This window comes from Anabrus simplex, chromosome 12 (assembly GCF_040414725.1).
Source record: "Anabrus simplex isolate iqAnaSimp1 chromosome 12, ASM4041472v1, whole genome shotgun sequence".
In the NCBI taxonomy this organism is placed as follows: Eukaryota; Metazoa; Arthropoda; class Insecta; order Orthoptera; family Tettigoniidae; genus Anabrus; species Anabrus simplex.
This window is the reverse complement of record NC_090276.1, coordinates 10,011,756-10,032,548: the sequence shown is the minus strand read 5'-3', so window position 1 is coordinate 10,032,548 and position 20,793 is coordinate 10,011,756. Positions and strand designations below refer to the sequence as shown.

The 20,793-nt window shown below is 42.1% G+C and overlaps 2 protein-coding genes across 2 annotated transcripts in view; one reads left to right on the top strand and one right to left on the bottom strand.

The window, feature by feature from the left end:
* Window positions 1-3,180: 3,180 nt before the first annotated feature.
* On the bottom strand, window positions 3,181-4,428 carry LOC136884268 (protein distal antenna). Its single transcript, XM_067156335.2, has one exon. It carries the CDS (start codon window positions 4,292-4,294, stop codon window positions 3,293-3,295), a length of 1,002 nt encoding a protein of 333 aa, XP_067012436.2. The 5' UTR covers window positions 4,295-4,428; the 3' UTR covers window positions 3,181-3,292.
* Window positions 4,429-4,961: 533 nt separating this feature from the next.
* The window catches only part of lobo (lost boys), a 308,482-nt gene continuing 292,650 nt past the window's right edge, over window positions 4,962-20,793 (top strand). Inside the window, exon 1 of the mRNA XM_067156796.2 lies at window positions 4,962-5,078. The gene's annotated coding sequence lies outside the window, so the exon portion shown is untranslated. The remainder of the gene's footprint in view (window positions 5,079-20,793) is intronic.

Sequence of the window (20,793 nt, the reverse complement as noted above, 5' to 3'; positions counted from 1 at the left end):
GTACTTTATGAAGGTATTAAGTATAGGCCTATACATATCCTCAGTAGTGAAAATGGCATTGGAACAACACACCGAGCATTAAACACGTGAACACTTGACTAAATTGACCCTTACGCTGATAAAGCTCTCAGCAGACTGCAAAGCACATTACCGCAAAGTGCCTGGCGGGAGACAAGCTTGCAGTGCTGGCGACCAGGCGAATGACAATCCCCTGCATAAATAAAAGAATGTCCATGTATGTACCCACTCAGAGAAGTTGAAGATTTTAAATATCAAGAATTAGTCATCTCCAAAGGTAGAACCAGTGATACCGATGCATAAACTATGAGTAGATCAAACTGAGAGACCTGTCTGGAGTATTAAGCAATAGCGGAATTTCTGTGAAACAGCTATATTACCGGCCATATTGTATAGGCTAGTGCAGAGTGTTTGACTGTATGGATAAGGAAGATGCTGCTGAGATGGACCAGCGGAGTCATGATGTTGGACAAAGCAAGGAAAAATTTGATTCATGGAAGTTTCAAAGTTAGGTCCATTGTTTTTCTTACAAAATAATTTTGGTATAGTTTTGTAAGAAGTTCAACCGTCAATACAGATTTAACATGAGATTCATAGTCTGTAATAGGTCATATGTTGACAAACATTCCAAGGCCAGGCTTAGACAGTAGGACCATGTCGCGACAAGCTCAGAAGACCATATGGTCCAGACGTTAATGGGGGTAGGGAACTCAACCAAGAGGCCCAGGAAGACCTCGTCAAATTTGGATGTCCATAATAAACAAAGACCTACGGGAAGCTCAATGAAGTCCAGTAATAAACCAAGATAGGAAGAATTGGCTAATTCACACTAAAAGAGCTGACGCCAAACAAAATGGAACAAAGGCCAGGCGGTGAAACTTGGGAAGCAGAAGTACAGTGGTCAGGGGCTGAGGGCAACAGAAGAACTGCGATTGGTGAGGCTATAGTCCTGAATAGGAACAAAAATGCCAAACAAACCTGCAGACACATCGAACAACTGACAGACAAACTTGGCAAGAAAAAGTACTTGCAAATCCCACACCAAATCATAATACCTACATTAGTAAAGTCAGTAAGGACTCCAAATCTGTAATCACAGTAATGTGTGAAGGCTTGTTTCTCTATCTATTCGCTTGACAAAATTACCTATCGACGTTTTGCTGAAGATAAAATGATATGTAATATATTTCATCCTTAAGAAATGAACATAATTTTCTAAAAATATGGTACTGGACATATTTTTTCTGAAAAATTTGAGAGAGGGCTGCAGCCCCAGACTTCTTGTAAAGAACCAGCACTGCTCTCTAGGTATTAATATCACACAATTTCTATTATCCTGTGACAAAGCATGACAATTTACAGTATGAAATGCTAGAAATACTGCACATAGCTGCCTTGGCATCGCAAGGCTGAAACAAAAGAACTCTGACATCCATGGAACCGTTAAGAATGCCGTTGTTTTTTATATTCCATACCAATAAGCTGCTCTGGTGGACGGAGGGGGGGAGGGGGGGGGAGAAACTCCAGTGTTAATTATTATTATTACAAGTTGCTTTACATTGCACCGACACAGATAGGTCTTATGGTGACGATGGGACAGGAAAGGGCTAGGATTGGGAAGGAAGCGGCTATGGCCTTAATTAAGGTACAGCCCCAGCATTTGCCTGATGTGAAAATGGGAAACCACGAAAAACCATCTTCAGGGCTGCCAACAGGGGGGTTCGAACCCACTATCTAGTGGATACTGGTCGCAGTTAAGCGACTGCAGCTGTCGAGCTTGGTAAACTCCAATGTAACATGCCAACTAAGAGAATGATCAAGATTGACGAAGGAACAGGTCATTAAAAACAGTACTGAAGCACAACAGAATTATTAAAATTGAGCATACAAAATGTGCATCTTACACTTGATGGCAACTATAGGCCAATAAAAAAAATATTTAAAGAAATTTAAAAAAAGGCACCAAAACTTTAAACTCAATATGCGTTACCAAAGCTACTATTAATCTAAGGATTGCCAGTATTCCCTGTGTAACGTTAATAATATTTGCTAATAGGTAACATTACTGCTTTCATAAATGAAACAAAATGACAAAAACTGAGCTCGATAGCTGCAGTTGCTTAAGTGTGGCCAGTATTCAGATTTCGGGAGATAGTGGGTTCGAACCCCACTGTCGGCAGCCCAAAAGATGGTTTTCTGTGGTTTCCCATTTTCACACCAGGCAAATGCTGGAGCTGTACCTTAATTAAGGCCACAGCTGCTTACTTCCCATTCCTAGCCTTTTGCTCTTCCATCGTCGCCATAAGACCTATCTGTGTTGGAGCGACGTAAAGCAACTTGAAAAAAAAAAAAGACACAAGGTACAGGGGGTTACTATCGATTCTGTTTTGAATGCTTCTTGAGAATATAAAATGTGCTAACATTTCTTTTTACCAGCAATAGTACTATGAATCTGTAATGTAAGGGATAAAGTTATTTCACACTTCAAATGTATTATTAGGTTACTAGCCTATGCATTTACCATCTGCCCATTTGTTCACTTTGTTATAGCCTAAACCATGACCTACACAATGCATTGAAAACTCAATACTGCCTATTTACGTGTCAGTTTTATAAGAGTGATAATTAAAACCTATACTTGAATGCAGTGTCTGTTAGAATACTATCACAAACTTGTACGACAACTCTCTTGGCTAGTACATAGGAATGGCAGTTAACATTGCAATTCACTATGGAAATCTTGATACAGGTTATGAGAAATTAAAAAGTGGTATAATAATTGATATTTAAATATTACAACAGATACCAGCAGAAGTAATGATTCAACTGGTTTTACAAAACAACCGCATTGCTTTCCGGTTTGGAATTATTAAAATAATTACGAGCAAAATATCAGCATGATTTAGACACATAAATCTACTCCTAAAAGAATTAAGATGCATATTTTCTATAATTTTTCGGAAGTCAATTTTCCTCTTTTTTATTTTCGGGAAGAAACTGCCGACATTTAACCTCGTAAAAATAGAGTGATATCATTTAATTAGGCCCACTGTCATTAAACACATTTAGAGATCTGTTTACACACTTCGAATTGACATAACATAGAATAACGTCGGAAACAAAACTTTAAAAATATCTAATAGTATTTTTTTAAGCTCGGGCTTTATGCAAGGGAGATGAAACTGAATTTGTATAGCTTATAGTTTTATGAAATACTACTTACATTATAATTATTATGGTAACAAATGGTACAATGATGAACACCGTAAATGTCTTACTTTCGCCTGGATCGTGTCTTCGTCTTGATCTGTTTCGCCTTTCGGTCGGCACAGGCCCGCACGTTGTTCAGAAGGTATCGAAACTGTAAGATCTGCATAGCGGTCACACTTGGATCCGAACAACATTCTAGCCACCTAAGGAACTTCTCCCCGTGGCTGACTGCTTCCGCGGCAGTTGCTGGGGGTTCATCCTCCTCGTCATCGTCCGAGTCCTCGACTTTCGGGCTCGCCGTGGTCGTCGTCGTGGTGGTAGTCACATTGCTGTTATTGTCCCTCGCGTTCAACAGCACACTGTCCAGAGCAGAACGGGCTTTCAGAGCCAAAGGGTTATTGTTCGGATAACCGTTTGAGTACTTCTGAAGTCCAGTATTATCACCGATCATCTTGGTTTTGTCGGCAAACGGATCTGCAGGATAGTGGGAAAAGCCGTAGCGTTTGTACCAGCGCCAAAACCAGCTGCTACCGTCCCCATTAACTTCCTTACCCACATTACCTGGAGCATTTACCGGCAAACCCACTTGCTGTTGCTGTTGTTTTATCAAGTACCACAGAGCCTCGTCTAATTCTGCAGGTGGTGGTGGCGGAGGAGGAGGGGGTGGTGGAGGAGCTATTGTTGGAGGAGGTGGTGGTTGTTGTTGTTGTTGTTGTGGTGGTGGTGGTAGCGTCAACTTATTGTTATTATTGATGATTATATTTTCTTCTGCAGTTCGCATTCGCTTGTGATCTGATGGACCGCAGTCTATTATTTCACCGGCACTGACCTCCGTTTTGTCCTCGGAATGCTGCGATTCCGGGGTACCACACGATCGGGCGACATTTCGTAACTTATCTTCACTCTTACACCACCCCCTGAGTGTAGATTCCGGCACGCCGATATCTCTAGCGACAGACGCTTTTGACTCCCCATTGTGCACTCGCTGAATGGCTAACAACTTCTCTCTCACTGATAACTGTCTTATTGGTCTCTTAGCTGGCAGCATACACTTTGTCGAGGCCATCACTCACGTAGCGCAAACACAAAAACACTGCGAACAAAAACTGTTATCTTTATAATCCAAATGAACACTTTAAAGCACCTCGCTGTCACTCTGTTTTGTTGATTCAAAAATACTGCGAATAAATCTGATGATAGCTCCACCCACCGAGGATGGTATTGGCGCGAAACAACGACCAATCACAACACTTTTTACTACGCACACTTTCACTCGTGTGTGTCTGTGCGAAGTTATTAAAAACTTGTAGTATAGCAGCGCGCTCGCTAACACACGACCAGAAGTAAAAACACGCCAAAAAGTTGACAACTTCGGCTCGCCGAGTTGCGCGCGGCGGAGGCCGGGCGGATATTTGAAAAGTGGAAAACTGCGTGCTCGTTGAGGTGATTAGTCTTCAGTTTTTCTCTCCCTCTCTCTTCTCCCTATTCTGCTGAAATATTGCGCCAGCACATCACTCACTGTACACTACGTTTGGCGGACTGGTCAGTTAGGTGACTGGTTGGCGGAGTGTGAAGACAGCGGAAGGAAAGGGAAGGTCCTTTGTACGATCAATAACCCCCCTAGCCTAGCACGGTACATACGATGTGCGTGTTCGGCTTTCGGTCGCACGGTTCTGCTGGCCAGGCAGGGAGGCAGGCCTGGGTTGGGTGGACATTCGCTGTCCGCCCGCGGCCGCGAGAGGGGGAAGGGGTCGGGGAGGGGTAGCTGCTGCTCTGCGGTGCGGTGAAGCGGGCCCGTTACCAAGCAACGTGAAGAGAGACAGAGAGAAGATGGCAGCTGCTCTATACGTGTATGTGTGTTGCTTGCTTGCTTGCATGCCCACGCTCTCATCAGCATGAGGGTGAGAGAAACAGCTCCCCACACAACCTGTTTTCAAGTCTTGCCATCTTTTTTTTTTTTTTTTTGTTTACCTCCCCTTCTCGTCGCGACATTCAAATGTCCTTACTCGCACAACTTTTCAACTAACGTTTAATTAATGTTTCAGATATCCCTCATCTAACTCGTAACAGAAAATTTGTCATTTATGGGTCATCTTACGAAGTTTTAACTGTGAAGAAGTGAGAAACATTTTGTTTTTCGGTATCATTTCCATTGTCATGAAAGAAATACGTATTTTTCCTTTGTCTGCGTTTTCACGAATGCTATACAGAGTCAACTGAAAAAGAAAATTACCGTACATTTCTGAATCGATTCCCGCTCGAAAGTATTGCATAAAACAATCAGTGCTGTTTCGCATGAGACTTTATTAACATTGAAACCATCCGTGACGTAGGCGTAAGTCTGAATATATGTGCATTCGCTCAAAAAATGAGCGGATGGTAGCCTATTGTATAAATTTCTCACAGGTACACCTTTCTCAAAAACATTTGAACCTCGGTATCTTACTCTCAGTGGAGTCTTATTCATAATCGACATTACAATGGAACTCTTCTTTATTTCCTCTCGTAATTATTTCGTAATTATCAGTCTTCTGAAACATTTTGACAGCAAATAAATTATTCATTTAAGTTAATTGCTACCGATATATAAATGTATTTCTTCGCGACTTCTTTACATCAAGCCCTCGTAATGTTTTATTAAAATGGGATGTTTTAAATGATTCAGTTTAGCACTGACTGTGATTTAAAAACAATGCCATACAGGAGAAAACTTGTTATGCTGTTACGCAGTCGTTACAATTCCTGCCGCGTTCGAAATGATACTGGTGGCTCACCCACGTGTTTCTTTGTTATGCGGCCTCAGCTGACTGCATGTACAGTCTGGAGCAGCGGCAACGCGCGCCTATTTTTAACTCTCGCTCTGGTGTGTTGCAATGAAATGGGAATAGCCCCGGTGCATTGCACTAGCTGAGTGAGGCAACTTGACCGAACGTCGTTGCACTTCTCTTTATTCACTTGAGAAGGTGCCAGGGTGCGTGATTGATAGGATTCGAAAATTTATGACTTAACAAAATATGCCCTAAAGAAAGGTAAAATAACGTAAGCAGTTTCGGGGATAGGTAGCCAAGTATTAGTGAGTTAATAACAGTATACGTCTGAAGTTCCAAAAAAAATAATTAGCGATGAATACTGCACACATATTTAATCATGTTAACTGACAGAGCTACAGTACGTTAAAACGTTATTCATTCATTCATTATCATAGCCTTAAGGCGCAGTTCTCACTCGGTTTTCTTAAATTTAAAAAACGAAGCATTAGTGTGCTTTCTAGTATCTGTTGGCGTACGTCCGTGCATCTCTTTCTCGGAATTATGCCTTTTAAACCTCGCCGCCTATCTTTCTTCGCGGAAAGAAAGAAAATATATCTATTACAGTGTTTGAAACTCCACGCAGGTAACATTTGGTTATATTTTGAGCAGTTTTGAAGTTGAGGCGTCGTTTTTCACAAGATATATGTGACCTTATATCACTAAAAAGTCGGCCCTGTGGTGTAGGGGTAGCGTGCGTGCCTCTTACCCGGAGGCCCCGAGTTCGATTCCCGGCCAGGTCAGGGATTTTTACCTGAACCTGAGGGCTGGTTCGAGGTCCACTCAGCCTACGTGATTAGAATTGAGGAGCTATCTGACGGTGAGATAGCGGTCCCAAGAATAACGGCCGAGAGGATTCGTCGTGCTGACCACACGACACCTCGTAATCTGCAGGTCTTCGGGGTGAGCAGCGGTCGCTTGGTAGGCCAAGGCCCTTCAAGGGCTGTAGTGCCATGGGGTTTGGTTTTTTATATCACTAAAATAAGTGAAATATGACCAAAACAATATACTTGGCCGTAAGATGCACTTATATGCAATATAAAATTGCTTGAAACGGGTTCAAAGCCCCGTCATTCACCCTTATTTTTCAGATTTCGGGTAAATTAAGCTCAGGAAAGAACTATGTCTTTTCCTGAATACCCAAATCTTAGTGATTAGTAATTTACACATTAAGCTGTTTTATTTTTTAACGTCGCACTATATCTCCTCAAGAGCAGTGCCCTGGAGCGCGAGACTTTGGTGGTCGGGAGATACAACTGGGGAGGAGTACCTCACCCAGGCGGGCTCACCTGCTATGCTGAACAGGGGCCTCTTGGGGGGGAGGAGATGGGAAGATCGGAAGGGATATACAAAGAAGAGGAAAGGAAGCGGCCTTAAGTTAGGTACCATCCCGGCATTTGCCTGCCCTCGGAAACCACGGAAAACCACTTCAAGGTTGGCTGAAGTGTGAATCGAACCCACCTCTACTCAGTTGTCGTCTCGAGGCTGAGTGAACCCCGTTCCAGCCCTCGTGCCACTTTTCAAATTTCGTGGCAGAGGCAGGAATCGAACCCTGGCCTCCGGGGTAGGTAGCTAATCACGCTAGCCACTACAGTACAGAGGCAGATGGTTTACTTTTATGATATTCTTAAAATATGTTATGCTGTTACGTGGAACGTCAAATGGGAATCGCTGTCGTCAGGTGTCTAATCGATTGCATTTTTACTAACTCTTGTAGGTCTCTACAGGGACCCAGTTAGCAATAGACATGTGTCGCAAGCTGTGAGATAGAAGCCACCTGTATTGAATAATGAAATCAAAGAAGGATGTGCTCTCAACGGCAAGTAGAAGTGTACGTCTGCATGCATGAATTATCCACTGAAAGCAAGGAGTATATCATTGTTTTCCTCCCTTAAAACAAGAGGCATCTTCAAACTAAAAGTAGCCAAGTAAAGTTCGGAATTTTCTGAACACGACAAGTCACAACGCGTGTGGATTATAATAACCCAAGTGCTCGGTGAGACTTGCTGAGGGTGACGAAACCACTACATTATTATTATTGTTATTATTATTATTATTATTATTATTATTATTATTTACGTCGCACCGACACAGATAGGTCTTATGGCGACGATGGGACAGGAAAGGGTTAGGAGTGGGAAGGAAGCGGCCGTGTCCTTAATTAAGTTACAGCCCCAGCATTTGCCTGGTGTGAAAATGGAAAACCACGGAAAACCATCTTCAGGGCTGCCGACAGTGGGGTTCGAACCTACTGTCTCCCGAATACTGGATACTGGCCGCACTTAAGCGACTGCAGCTATCGAGCTCGGTCTTTATTATTCTTGTAGGGATGGGATGATAATTATTTTAATGAGATATACACCTTAATGACTCCAATTAAAAGAGAAAAAAAGAAGAGGTCCGATCTTTCGAATAGTGAAGGTATCTAATAATAATAATAATAATAATAATAATAATAATAATAATAATAATAATAATAATAATAATAATAATAATAGGATTTCAGATGTCATTCGAAAGCGAAGAGTTAATTTTTTTGGACATATTTCAAGAATGCCTGATGACAGACTTTCCAAGAAAATCTTTAACCACTTCAATAAGCCCAATAGGAAAGGCAGCTCTTATGAAAAATGGTTTGTTAACACGAAGAAGGATTTGCAAGAAATGAACATCACACATCAAGACATCCGCAATAGAACCACCTTCAGAAAAAAAGCTACACTCATTTAAGGGTTTCCTAGAGCCAGAAACAGCGACCAAGAAGAAACAACAATGGACGGCTGAAAGAAAAGAAGCAGCAAGCAGGAGGATGAAGGAGTACTGGCGCCAAAGAAAGTTTAAATCACGAGGAGTTATTTACGTGGTCCACAGCTGGCCAAAATCGATAAAATAATAATAATAATAATAATAATAATAATAATAATAATAATAATAATAATAATAGTAATAATAATAATGTTGTTTCGGTCATAAATCCACTTTCCATACCACCCTATCATGTGCTAACCTTTTCATTTCTACGTAAATACATCCTACATCTGCTCTAATCTGTTTGCCATATTCACACCTTGGTCTACCCCTCTCTTCTTTTAGACAAATTTTGCCAAATCGTTCTTCTCTCACCAATTCGATTCAGTATCTCTTCATTTGTGATTGGATCTACCCATCTCACCTTTAGCATTCTTCTGTAACACCGCATTTCAAAAGCTTCAATTCCCTTTCCTTCTGTGCTCGTTATCGTCTATGTTTCACTTCCATACAATGCCACGCTTCAGACCAAAGTCTCCGCAAACGTCTTACTAATTCCTATATCAATGTTCGAAGTGAGCAAATTTATTTTCTTAAGAAAAGCCTTCCTCGCTTGTGCTAGTCTGCATTTTATGTAATAATAATAATAATAATAATAATAATAATAATAATAATAATAATAATACGAAGAAGAAGAAGAATTTTTAACAATTTGCTTTACGTTACACCGACACAGATAGGTTAGGTCTTACGGTGACGATGGGATAGGTAAGGCCTAGGAGTTGGAAGGAAGCGGCCGTGGTCTTACCTAAGGTACAGTCCCAGCATTTTCCTGATGTGAAAATGGGAAACTACGGAAAAACATCTTCAGGGCTGCCGACAGTGGGATTCGAACCCACTATCTCCCGGACGCAAGCTCATAGCTGCGCGTCCCTAACCGCACAGTCAACTCGTCCGATAATAATAATAATGATAATAATAATAATAATAATAATAATAATAATAATAATAATAATAATAATAATAATAATAATTTAACTTTCCTACAATTGGTCCTAAGAAACGCCTGAGTATCGAACTCATGGTTGATATAATTATTGTTTTAAGGAGGAAAACGACGGGATTATCAGATTCCAGTTGTACGGTACTAATCATAAGAGAAATCATAAGAGCTGTGACATTTCCGAAAATGCATGCATGTCTACCACTTATTCACGTTTCCTAATACGGGATCGTGGATGCGGAGAAATGAAATTATATAGCATGTTTTTACGGCCGGATGCCCTTCCTGACGCCAACCAGCTGATGAAAAATGAAATGAATGACGGTGAATGGAATTTGGTAAAGAGTTGGAAGGAATGTGCTGTGGCCTACGAGTACGAACTGTCCCGGCATTTGTCTCGAAGTCAAAATAGGAAACCACAGGAAACCATTCTTGTCAGGACAACCGATGGTGGAGTTCGAACCCACTATCTCACGAATGCAGGGCTTGGCTCCATAGCTACAGGGTGTTAACACGCGCGGACACTTCTTTGGTAATCGACTGAGTCGAATATTGCTTCCATTTATTTATTTATTGATTTATTTATTTATTTATTTATTTATTTATTTATTTATTTATTTATTTATTTATTTATTTATTTATTTATTTATTTATTTATTTATTTATTTATTTATTTATTTATTTATTTATTTATTTTCGCACCGACATAGATAGGTCATATGGTGACGATGGCTGGGAGTGGGAAGGTAGCGGCCGTGGTCTTAATAAAGATACAGCGCCCCAACCTTTGCCTAGTGTGAAAATTGGAAACCACGGAAAATTCAGGGCTGCCGACGGTGGGATTCGAATCCACCTTCTCCCAAATGCAAGCTCACAGGCACGCGACCGAATCGCACAGCAAATTCGCTCGGTTTTAAGATATGTCTTTGGGACACACTCAGCTGATCCTTTTTTTCCTTGATCTTTTCGCAAGTATTTGGGGGTCGATGTGAATTTGATCCAGTTTTATGGCATGTAGCCCTTCCTGACGCCAATTGGCTCTAGAGGGTTGTGTTCACTGTTGCGTGTTTCTGTGGTGTTCGCACTGTGATGTGTTGTATATGCAGATGTAGAAAAGAGTATTAAGACGAATAATGTTGGTGGTGGTGATTATTGTTTTATGAGGAAGTACAACTGGGCAACCATCCTCTATATAACACTAATCTGAAAGAAAAAAAATAGAAGGGATCCGACACTTCGAAGAATGAAGGTATCGGCCAAAGAAAGTCAAGGGCCACGAAGGGTGTTAAAAATAAAAGAGTGCCTAGGCCTCGGAAACTTAATACCGGTATCGTTGGGCTCGGAAAATAACAAGAGTTGATCAAGGGACCGGATAGGGTTGATGAAAGTGAGAAGCCTGGCACAAGTAAGTGGAAGCAATGACAGAGCTCAGCTAAGGACCCTGTGGTCGCCAACCCACGCTCGCAAGTTGAGCCCTTGGGGCACCTTTTAATCGCCTCTTACGACATACAGTTGATACCGTGGGTGTTATTCTATCGCCCCCACCCACAGGGCGTTAAGACGAACACGAATTTCAGTTAAAGTCCCTGGCCCGGCCGAGAATCGAACCCGTGGCCCTCTGAATCGAAGGCCAGTACGCCGACCATTCAGCCAAGTAGCTAGATAACATAATCGTCAGATTGATGTTTTTAAAAATCAGGAAGTTTTGAAACTATTCACACGGCATTTACTCAGAAGCCTTGATGATACAGTACTTCATACTGTTGAAAGGCCCACTGTAGTCAATATAAATAGTTCTAATTCGTATACTTTAATGGTTAAGTACAAGCCTGTATTTAATTACAAGATAGAATATATCTTTGTTTCATTCTCCGTTAAAAGAATTATTAAATCCGTTTATTGACTGAAACATTCATTATATTTGTTAGTATTGTGCCGAAGTTTATTTCAAACTGCCTGTACTGTTTCAACGTAGTGTTTTATTTTGAATCGATCACCGCATGCCGTGTTTCATTCACAACCATTTACGCACGCGGGAGAGAGAGAAAGAAGGTAGGTAGACAGGCCATATTTTATGGTTTTAAAGACGAACGTTCATTCGGCTGTTGCTGAATTGAATGAGCTAGCGAGCATCTTCAAGAAAGATGAAGAAGCGGGAGCATTGAAGTTGCGGGCGGCATCTCTCTCTCACAAACAGTTTAGCAAGCAGTGGACGCCTTCTTTGCACGAGATCCAGATAACAATACGTCCGACTCGTTGGCTGAACGGTCAGCGTACTGGCCTTCGGTTCAGAGGGTCCCGGGTTCGATTCCCGGCCGGGTCGGGGATTTTAACCTTAATTGGTTAATTCCAATGGCACGGGGGCTGGGTGTATGTGTTGTCTTCATCATCATTTCATCCTCATCACGACGCGCAGGTCACCTACGGGTGTCAAATAGAAAGACCTGCACCTGGCGAGCCGAACCCTTCCTGGGATATCCCGGCATTAAAAGCCATACGACATTTCATTTCAGATAACAATACGATAACTTTACGACGCTGGACTGTTGTTATATTTTTCTTTTTCTTTGCTTTTCTTTTCTTTTCTTTTCTTTTCTTACAACTGTCATTGGGACCCGCTTGTTTCAATAATGCATGTTGTAGAGATCACGGCCTTCTATAAGGTTTTGATCAAGCCTGTCCCCGGTCAAAAAAGCAAGAAAAGAAAAAAACATCCGTGATGAAATATTAACTTGTGTCTCGTATTCCATGACATACCAGACCATTCTGCCCTGAAGATATATATTTTTTATTCTTCTGTTCTTTGAATGGTGAATAACGACGGATCTTTAACTAGTGCGCGTGGGCTGTCGCTCGGAACAGCACAAATTCCAAGTTTTCTTCGATGTTTTTCATAACACAGAAAGTTTACACCTTCCGATCTTCTCCATCCCCCCACAAGGCCCCTGCTTGTCCGGCCCCCCGCGGAGTAGGAGCCTCGGGTTCGATTTCCGGCCGGGTCAGGGGTTTTTAATTGTAAATGATGAATATCCCTGACATGGGGACTGGGTGTTTGTGTCGTCCTTAACGTTCCTTTCCTCACATTCAACACTTTGCACTTCCGCCCTTTGCAAAATACGCGCAGGTTCCTCACATATGGTGCATATAGCATTAAAAAAAAGTCCCTGCTCAACACAGCAGGTGAGGCCGCCTGGACGAGGTACCGATCCTCCTCCTCAGTTTTAACCACCGACCCAAAGTCTCACGTTCCAGGACTCTGTTCTTGAGGTGGTAGATGTGAGATCCCTCGCAGAGTCCGACGAAAAAGACGGATTAAGGAGGATAAGAAGAAGAAGAAGAGTATGTGTCTAAGGAGTAGGAAGCTACAACAAGTCCGCCTACTTGTAAAATGTCAGGGCAGGCAGCAAAATTATGACGAAGTATGCCAACTTATTGGCCTCGCTTCAGTTAGACTTATTTCAGGTATGTATATTCATGTCCCCTTCGGTCGGGCATATAAATCTCTGGTAAGACCGTAACTAGAATATGGTTCCAGTGTATGGGACCCTCACCAAGAATACTTAATTCAAGAACTGGAAAAAAATCCAAAGAAAAGCAGCTCGATTTGTTTTGGATGATTTCTGAAAAAAGAGTAGAGTTACAAAAATGTTGCAAAGTTTGGGCTGGGAAGAACTGGGAGAAAGGAGACGAGCTGTGGTATGTTCCGACCTGTCAGCGGAGAGGTGGCGTGGAATGACATCAGTAGACGAATAAGTTTCAGTGGTGCCTTTAAAAGTAGTAAAGATCACAATATAAAGATAATTTTGGAATTCAAGAGAACAAATTGCGGCAAATATTCGTTTATAAGAAAAGGAGTTAGGGATTAGAAAAACTCACCAAGGAAGATGTTCAATAAATTTCCAATTTCTTTGAAATCATTTAAGGAAAGGCTAGGAGAGCAACAGATAAGGAATCTGCCACCTGGGCGACTGCCCTAAATGCAGATCAGTAGTGATTGATTGATTGATTGATTGATTGATTGATTGATTGATTGATTGATTGATTGATTGATTGATTGATTGATTGATTGGTTGATTGATCACCCTACGAAAGAAGTTACACTTTGTTCAAGTATGTTTCTGAACATTTAAATATCACCGGTGGTCGTGTTGAGTAGCCGGTGTGCGGGACCTTTCGAGAATTTTACCCTACCGTATTTATGTTTTTGTTTATGACTTTTAGTGTCGGGAGTGTCCGAGGACATGTTCTGCGCGTCTTGACGTGGGATGATGATGAGGTAGGGAGAGGGTGAAACCCCGTGTTGGCACGTAGCCCATTCCTGTCGAATAACATCAAGGGGTCTACTCAAGGCTTAACGTCCCCATCCGACCATCAACAGCATCATATGCTCGCACTCCAGTGATTAGAAATTGTATACCGCCACCTCACCTACCCTGCCGGCCAACATTCTGATGGTGAAAATTGTTTCGACCAACGGGATTTGAACCGGCTAACCACGGTGTCAGACCGTTGAGACTTCAACGCTTTAACGACCTTGGCCACCAGGCGAGCACCCTACCGTTATTCTTAAGTATTTGAAGATCGCTTCATGATATTTCCTTTTTGTGTTTCTGAGCCTTTACACGATTAGTCCATGTATTATAAAGTTTTTCTTACTAACACTTTATTTTCCCTTATCCAGATTAACCATAATTAAGCTTAGGAATTCAAAATTTCCGTCGAATAGGGTTCGCTGTTCGGCTACATTTTCGCCATTTGGCCCTGTCAAAGAAGTCTCGAAGGTTGAGGGCCACAGCACGCTTGTCCATCCACCGTTTCGGCGGTCTCCATCGTAGTTATTACTGCTGAATTATCGTTCCGTCGCATGACATACCACCGGAGTCGAGCCTTCTCCACGAAACTTTAAAACTACTGCTGTGCGTAATTCGAGTATTCAATCAATCAATACTGATCTGCATTTAGGGCAGTTGCCCAGGTGGCAGATTCCTTGTCTGTTGTTTTCCTAGCCTTTTCTTAAATGACTGCAAAGAAATTGGAAATTTATTGAACATCTTCCTTGGTAAGTTATTCCAATCCCTAACTCTCCTTCCTATAAACGAATATTTGCCCCGATTTGTCCTCTTGAATTCCAGCTTGATCTTCATATTGTGATCTTTCCTACTTTTAAAGACACCACTCAAACTTAGTCGTCTACTGATGTCATTCCACGCGATCTCTTCACTGACAGCTCGGAAGAACATACCACTTAGTCGAACAGCTTGTCTCCTTTCTCCCAAGTCTTCCCAGCCCAAACTTTGCAACATTTTTGTAACACTACTCTTTTGTCAGAAATCATTATTTCTTTCTTTCTTTCTTTCTTTCTTTCTTTCTTTCTTTCTTTCTTTCTGTGTCGGTGCGACGGAAGACAAATAGCATAATAATAATAATAATAATAATAATAATAATAATAATAATAATAATAATAATAATAATAATAATAATAATCTTTATCTGCTTAACCTCCACGGTTGGTTTTTCCCTCGGACTCAGCGATGGATCCCACCTCTACCGCCCCAACGGCAGTGTCCTGGGCCTCAGACATCGGGCCTGGGTATACAACTGGGGAGGATGACAAGTACCTCGCCCAGACGGCCTCATTAGCTATGCTGAACAGGGGCCTTGGTGGGGGATGGGAAGGTTGGAAGGGATAGACAAAGAAGAGGGAAGGAAGCGGCGTGGCCTTAAGTTAGGTACCATCCCGGCATTTGCCTGGAGGAGAAGTGGGAAACCACGGAAAACCACTCCCAGGATGGCTGAGGTGGGAATCGAACCCACATCTACTCAGTTGACCTCCCGAGGCTGAGTGGACCCCGTTTTAGCCCTCGTACGACTTTTCAAATTTCGTTGCAGGGCTGGTAATCGAACCCGGGCCTCCAGGCGTGGCAGCTAATTACACTAACCACTACACCATAGAGGCGGACTTGTCATAAATCACCTAGAACAAATCGAGCTGCTTTTCTTTGGATTTTTTCTATTTCTTGAATCAAGTAATCCTGGTGAGGATCCCATACACTAGAACCATACTCTAGGTGGGGTCTTACCAGAGACTTATATGCCCTCTCCTTTACATCCTTACTACAACCCCTAAAACCCGCATAACCATGTGCAGAGATCTGTTACCTTTATTTACAATCATATTTATGTGATTACTCCACTGAAGATCTTTCATTATATTAACGCCTAGGTACTTACAATGATCCCTATAAGGAACTTTCACCCCATCAACGCAGTAATTAAAACTGAAAGGACTTTTCCTATTAGTGAAACTCACAACCTGACTTTTAACCTCGTTTATCATCATGCCATTGCCTAGAATGCCTACTGTCCATCTCACTGACCTATTACTGGCCTTGAAGTGTAACAGGTATAAGATTCCTTCGGAAACTTAAACGAATGAGGCCGAATTCACCAACGCGAGTAAAAGCTTTTATCTTGATTTAAAGCCAAGAAAACCGAGATTACAGTTGAAGCTTGTATTCACCAACAACATTATCTTGGATAACGGGTATTATCTCGGTTTAAAATTTTACCGGAGATCGGTTGGCCGGTAAAGTGGGAAATCTAAGATGGCAGGTCGTAGGCGGCTGGAATATTTAACTGAAAGAAAAAATCACAACAACTAGGAATATGACAAACATTATGCAAGAAAAGTCCTAGATGTATAAAAATAATGCGCTATATACTTTGAAGACTAATTTTGAAACACGTTTTAGGTTATCTAAAGCTTGGACACTGTTCAGTGTTATCCATGATCGAACATAACCTGAAATTCCAAACACATAGATAGGTCTAAAATAAATTCTCGATTGTAGTTTATGTCTTGACGGGCTGAGTGGCTCAGACGGTTGAGGCGCTGGCCTTCTGACACCAACTTGGCAGGTTCGATCCTGGCTCAGTCCGGTGCTCAAATACGTCAACCTCGTGTCGGTAGATTTACTGGCATGTAAAAAGAACTCCTGCGGGACTAAATTCCGGCACCTCGGCTTCTCCGAAAACCGTGAAAAAGTAGTTAGTGGGACGTAAAGCAAATAACATTATTATTAGTTTATATCTTGTGATTTTTAATGACGAATTAAGGAATATTGCCTTATTTTTTGAGTGAAATATACAGTGTGTAGGGCTATAACTTGTTTTCTTATTCTGTATGATGTTAACGCTTTCTGCCCCCTTCAGTTGGAACGTCGTATTAGGCTTTTTGCTTCGTTTCTGTTGATAGTGGACACATTGTATTATCAAATATTTGCAAACAACGAATGTAATTAAAAACTTGTTTACATTCCGATAGTGGCAGCAGCATGTAGTCATTTGTTTTCCGTGCGTCAGTAAGAAAAATTTAAGTTTCAAATTCGGATTGGAACGAAAACTTAGTTTTGGTAAACCGAGATAATAAAATGTTGGTGCGGTTTTCGGTGACACAAGCATGAGAAAAGATTATGATTGTGAGGGTAGCGGGGTTACGTCTCAAAACTCACGACTACAAACTGGTAGCTAAAATAAACATTCTAATGAGTCTCAAAATTCACGAATCCGGACAGAAGGTGCTTGCGAAGACCGCAGGAGGGACGAGGTGCGCGGTGACTCACGCTTCCCTTACGACAGGCAGGGGATTCTGTGGATGTTACTCTGTTACCCCAACCCACAGGGAAAAATAATGGCTGGTGAATGAAAGAGACCGAGGTGCATTATTATTATTATTATTATTATTATTATTATTATTATTATTATTATTATTATTATTATTATTATTATTATTATTATTATTATTATTATTCTGTTGTTTTAAAGCTAATATAATGCACTTTTTACCTTTAACATAAATTTATAATAATGACGTGTGGCCTCCGGTGGGGGGTCTGGTGCAGCTCTTTAGAGTTGACCCCGTATAAGTGACCTGCACATCTGTGAGGATGAGGCTCTACCTAAGATGAAGTATAATGCTGAGGACGGCACGAATCCCAGTCCCCGAACCATAGGAATTAACTAATGAAAGTTAAAATCTCCGACACAACCGGAAATCGAACTCTGGACCCCTTGGACCAAAGGCTAGCATGCCATCACTTTAGGCATGCAGTCGGACGACATAAAAGTAAAGTAGGTATATTGCTCGCTGCTAGTTAAAAGAAACTGTCAGGTGGTAGTACTGGGGCTTAGCTCCATTATGCAGCCAGAAGGCGGCGTTTACTTGGATAAGGAATTTTATTTAGAGACGTTGAAGATCAAGGCAGTTAATTAACTCATTTAGTTTCAACACGTGAAGATTCATTTGGAAAAAAAAAGGCGTGTTTCTATTTTTTGTAAGAGTTCATCTATTCGCTTATTTCACACTTAAACCGAAAAGAAAAAAAATACTCATGACGCATCCGATTATTCTGTGCGATATAACTGAATGATATTTGAAACTCATTCGATAATTTCAATAATCGGATGGAATTTATTCGATTATTAAAAGTATTCCATTAACCCATCACTAATAGAGTGGACATTTTTTATCCATTCACAGAAGAACTGGCCCTGCTCGTGAGTTCTGAGACTGGCCCAGGTAGAGAAACCTATTCTTACTAATCCTCTTCCTGGAATTCGTGAGTTTTGGGACTCGTGAGTTTTGAGACTCGTGAGTTTTGAGACGACACGGGTAGCGGCCGTGGCCTTAATAAAGGTACAACTCCAGCATTTGTCTGGCGTGAAAAATGGGGAACCACGGATAACCATCTTCAGGGCTGCCGACAGTGATGTTAGCACCCACTATCTCCCGAATGCAACCCGATAGAGACATGAAAGTAGCGGGAATGATAGCTGGCACAAACAGGTGGAACAATGGAAGGAGGGTACTCGGAATGAGGGAGATATAGGCTACGTAACGAATGAACTTCATTGATGAAGCGGCTCCGCTGGTGGCATCATGCGAGGCGAATGGACGAGGACAGGGTAAGAGAAAGCGAGACGAAGACGACGATGGTTAGACTGAGTTTCTAATGATTTAAAGATAAGAGGTATAGAACTAAACGATGCCTCAGAACTAGTTGCAAGTAGAGGATTGTAGCGGCGTTAAGTAAATTCACAGAGGCTTGCAGACTGAATGCTGAAAGGGACAACAATAATGAAGATCTATAGTACGAGTGCTATATCCCAATAAATTAACTCGTAAATATATTTCCATCCGCCTCTGTGGTTTAGCGCTTAGTGCGATTACACCCAGCCCCCACCCTCTCGGGAGAGTCGGGTTCGACTCCCGTCCTTGCCACGAAATTTGAAAAGTGGTAGGAGGGCTGGAACGGGGTCCACTCAGCCTCGGGACGTAAACTGAATAGAGGGGGATCGATTCCCTCCTCAGCCACCCTCGAAGTGATTTCCCACTTCTTCAGGCAAATGCCGGGATGGTACCTAACTTAAAGCCACGGCCGCTTCCTTCCCTCTTCCTTGCCTGTCCCTTCCAATCTTCCCATCTCCCCACAAGGCCGCTGTTCAGCCTGGGCGAGGTACTGGTCCTCCTGTCCAGTTTCATCCCCGACCCAAAGTCCCTGTCCTTGTGGCGGTAGAGGTGGGATTCCTCGCTGAGCCCGATAGAAAAAGCCAACCCTGGAGGGTAAACGAATTAAGAAAGAAAGAAAGAAAGAAAGAAAAGGAAAGAAAATACATTTCCAGTATTTTAAAGTTCGTACATTAACATAAGTATTAATAGGGTTTGCATAATCTTAAGGACAGTGGCGTAGCACTATTAAGGGGTCCAAAAACAAGAATTGCAAGTTTCTCCGTTAATATTAGCCGTTTATTGAAAAAGCATCGATTTCGCATTTTATTGTAATTTTCGCGTTTTATCTCGTTTCGAGAACACATTCAGAAGTGGTTTACAGATCGTCAGAAAATGAAATACGGAAGTACAGTTTTTTCTATAGTAATGTCTAGGGTCTGCCTCTGTGGTGTAGTGGTTAGTGTGATAGACTGCCACCCCCAGGGGCTCGGATTCAATTCCTGGCTCTGCCACGAAATTAGAAAAGTGGTACGAGGGCTGGAACGGGATCCACTCAGCCTCGGGAGGTTCTATTCCCTCCTCAGCCATCCTGGAAGTGTTTTTCCACTTCTCCTCCAGGCAAATGCAGGGATGGTACCTAACTTAAAGCCACGGCCACTTTCTTCCCTCTCCCTTGTCTATCGCTCCCAATCTTCCCATCGCCCTACAAGGCCCCTGTTCACCATAGCAGATGAGGCCGCTTGGGCGGGGGTACTGGTCCTTCTCCCCAGTTTTATCACCCCGACCCAAAGTCGCATGCTCCAGAACACTGTCCTTGAGACGGTAGAGGTGGGATTCCACACTGAGTCCGGGGAAAACCAACCCTGGAGGGAAAACGGATTAAGAAAGAAAGAAAGAAAGAAAGAAAGAAAGAAAGAAAGAAAGAAAGAAAGAAATATCTACATATGCCTTTGCTGGCAGGACCTATTGTTTACAGTGCACTATGTCTTCTGGTATAGGCTAGAGCAATTTTGTTACTTTCATTGATCTGTCTCTGTCTTATCCTTGGCTTTGACAATATGAAAGTGACTGAGGTGCCAATCCTTATGCAGCCAGTCCCTGCTATGAATGGTGTAAAAATGTTGCTCATACGATCGGTTGCTGCAAGCATTTCAGTGGGCTTGGCAGACTGATATGTAATAGCAACTTCTGGCTCGGCGAGGAAAGCAACGGGAAACTACTTCATAGGCCATGTATGCCAGCTGATGGTGGAGCTGTTGAGGATCCAACCAGCCTTAGGGCTGAAGACCGAACATACATACAATGTTCAGGCATTTCTGCATATTAGGGCCTGCCTTTGTAAAGTATCTGTATCTCATTTAGAAAGGCCGGACTGAGCGGCTCAGACGGTTGAGGCGCTGACCTTCTGACACCAACTTGGCAGGCTCGATCCTGGCTCAGTCCAGTGGTATTTGAAGGTGCTCAAATACGTCAGCCACTTGTCGATAGATTTACTGGCA

Excerpts from the sequence above, each read along its gene's own strand:
- LOC136884268 (XM_067156335.2), bottom strand. The coding sequence starts at position 4,294 with ATGGCCTCGACAAAGTGTATGCTGCCAGCTAAGAGACCAATAAGACAG.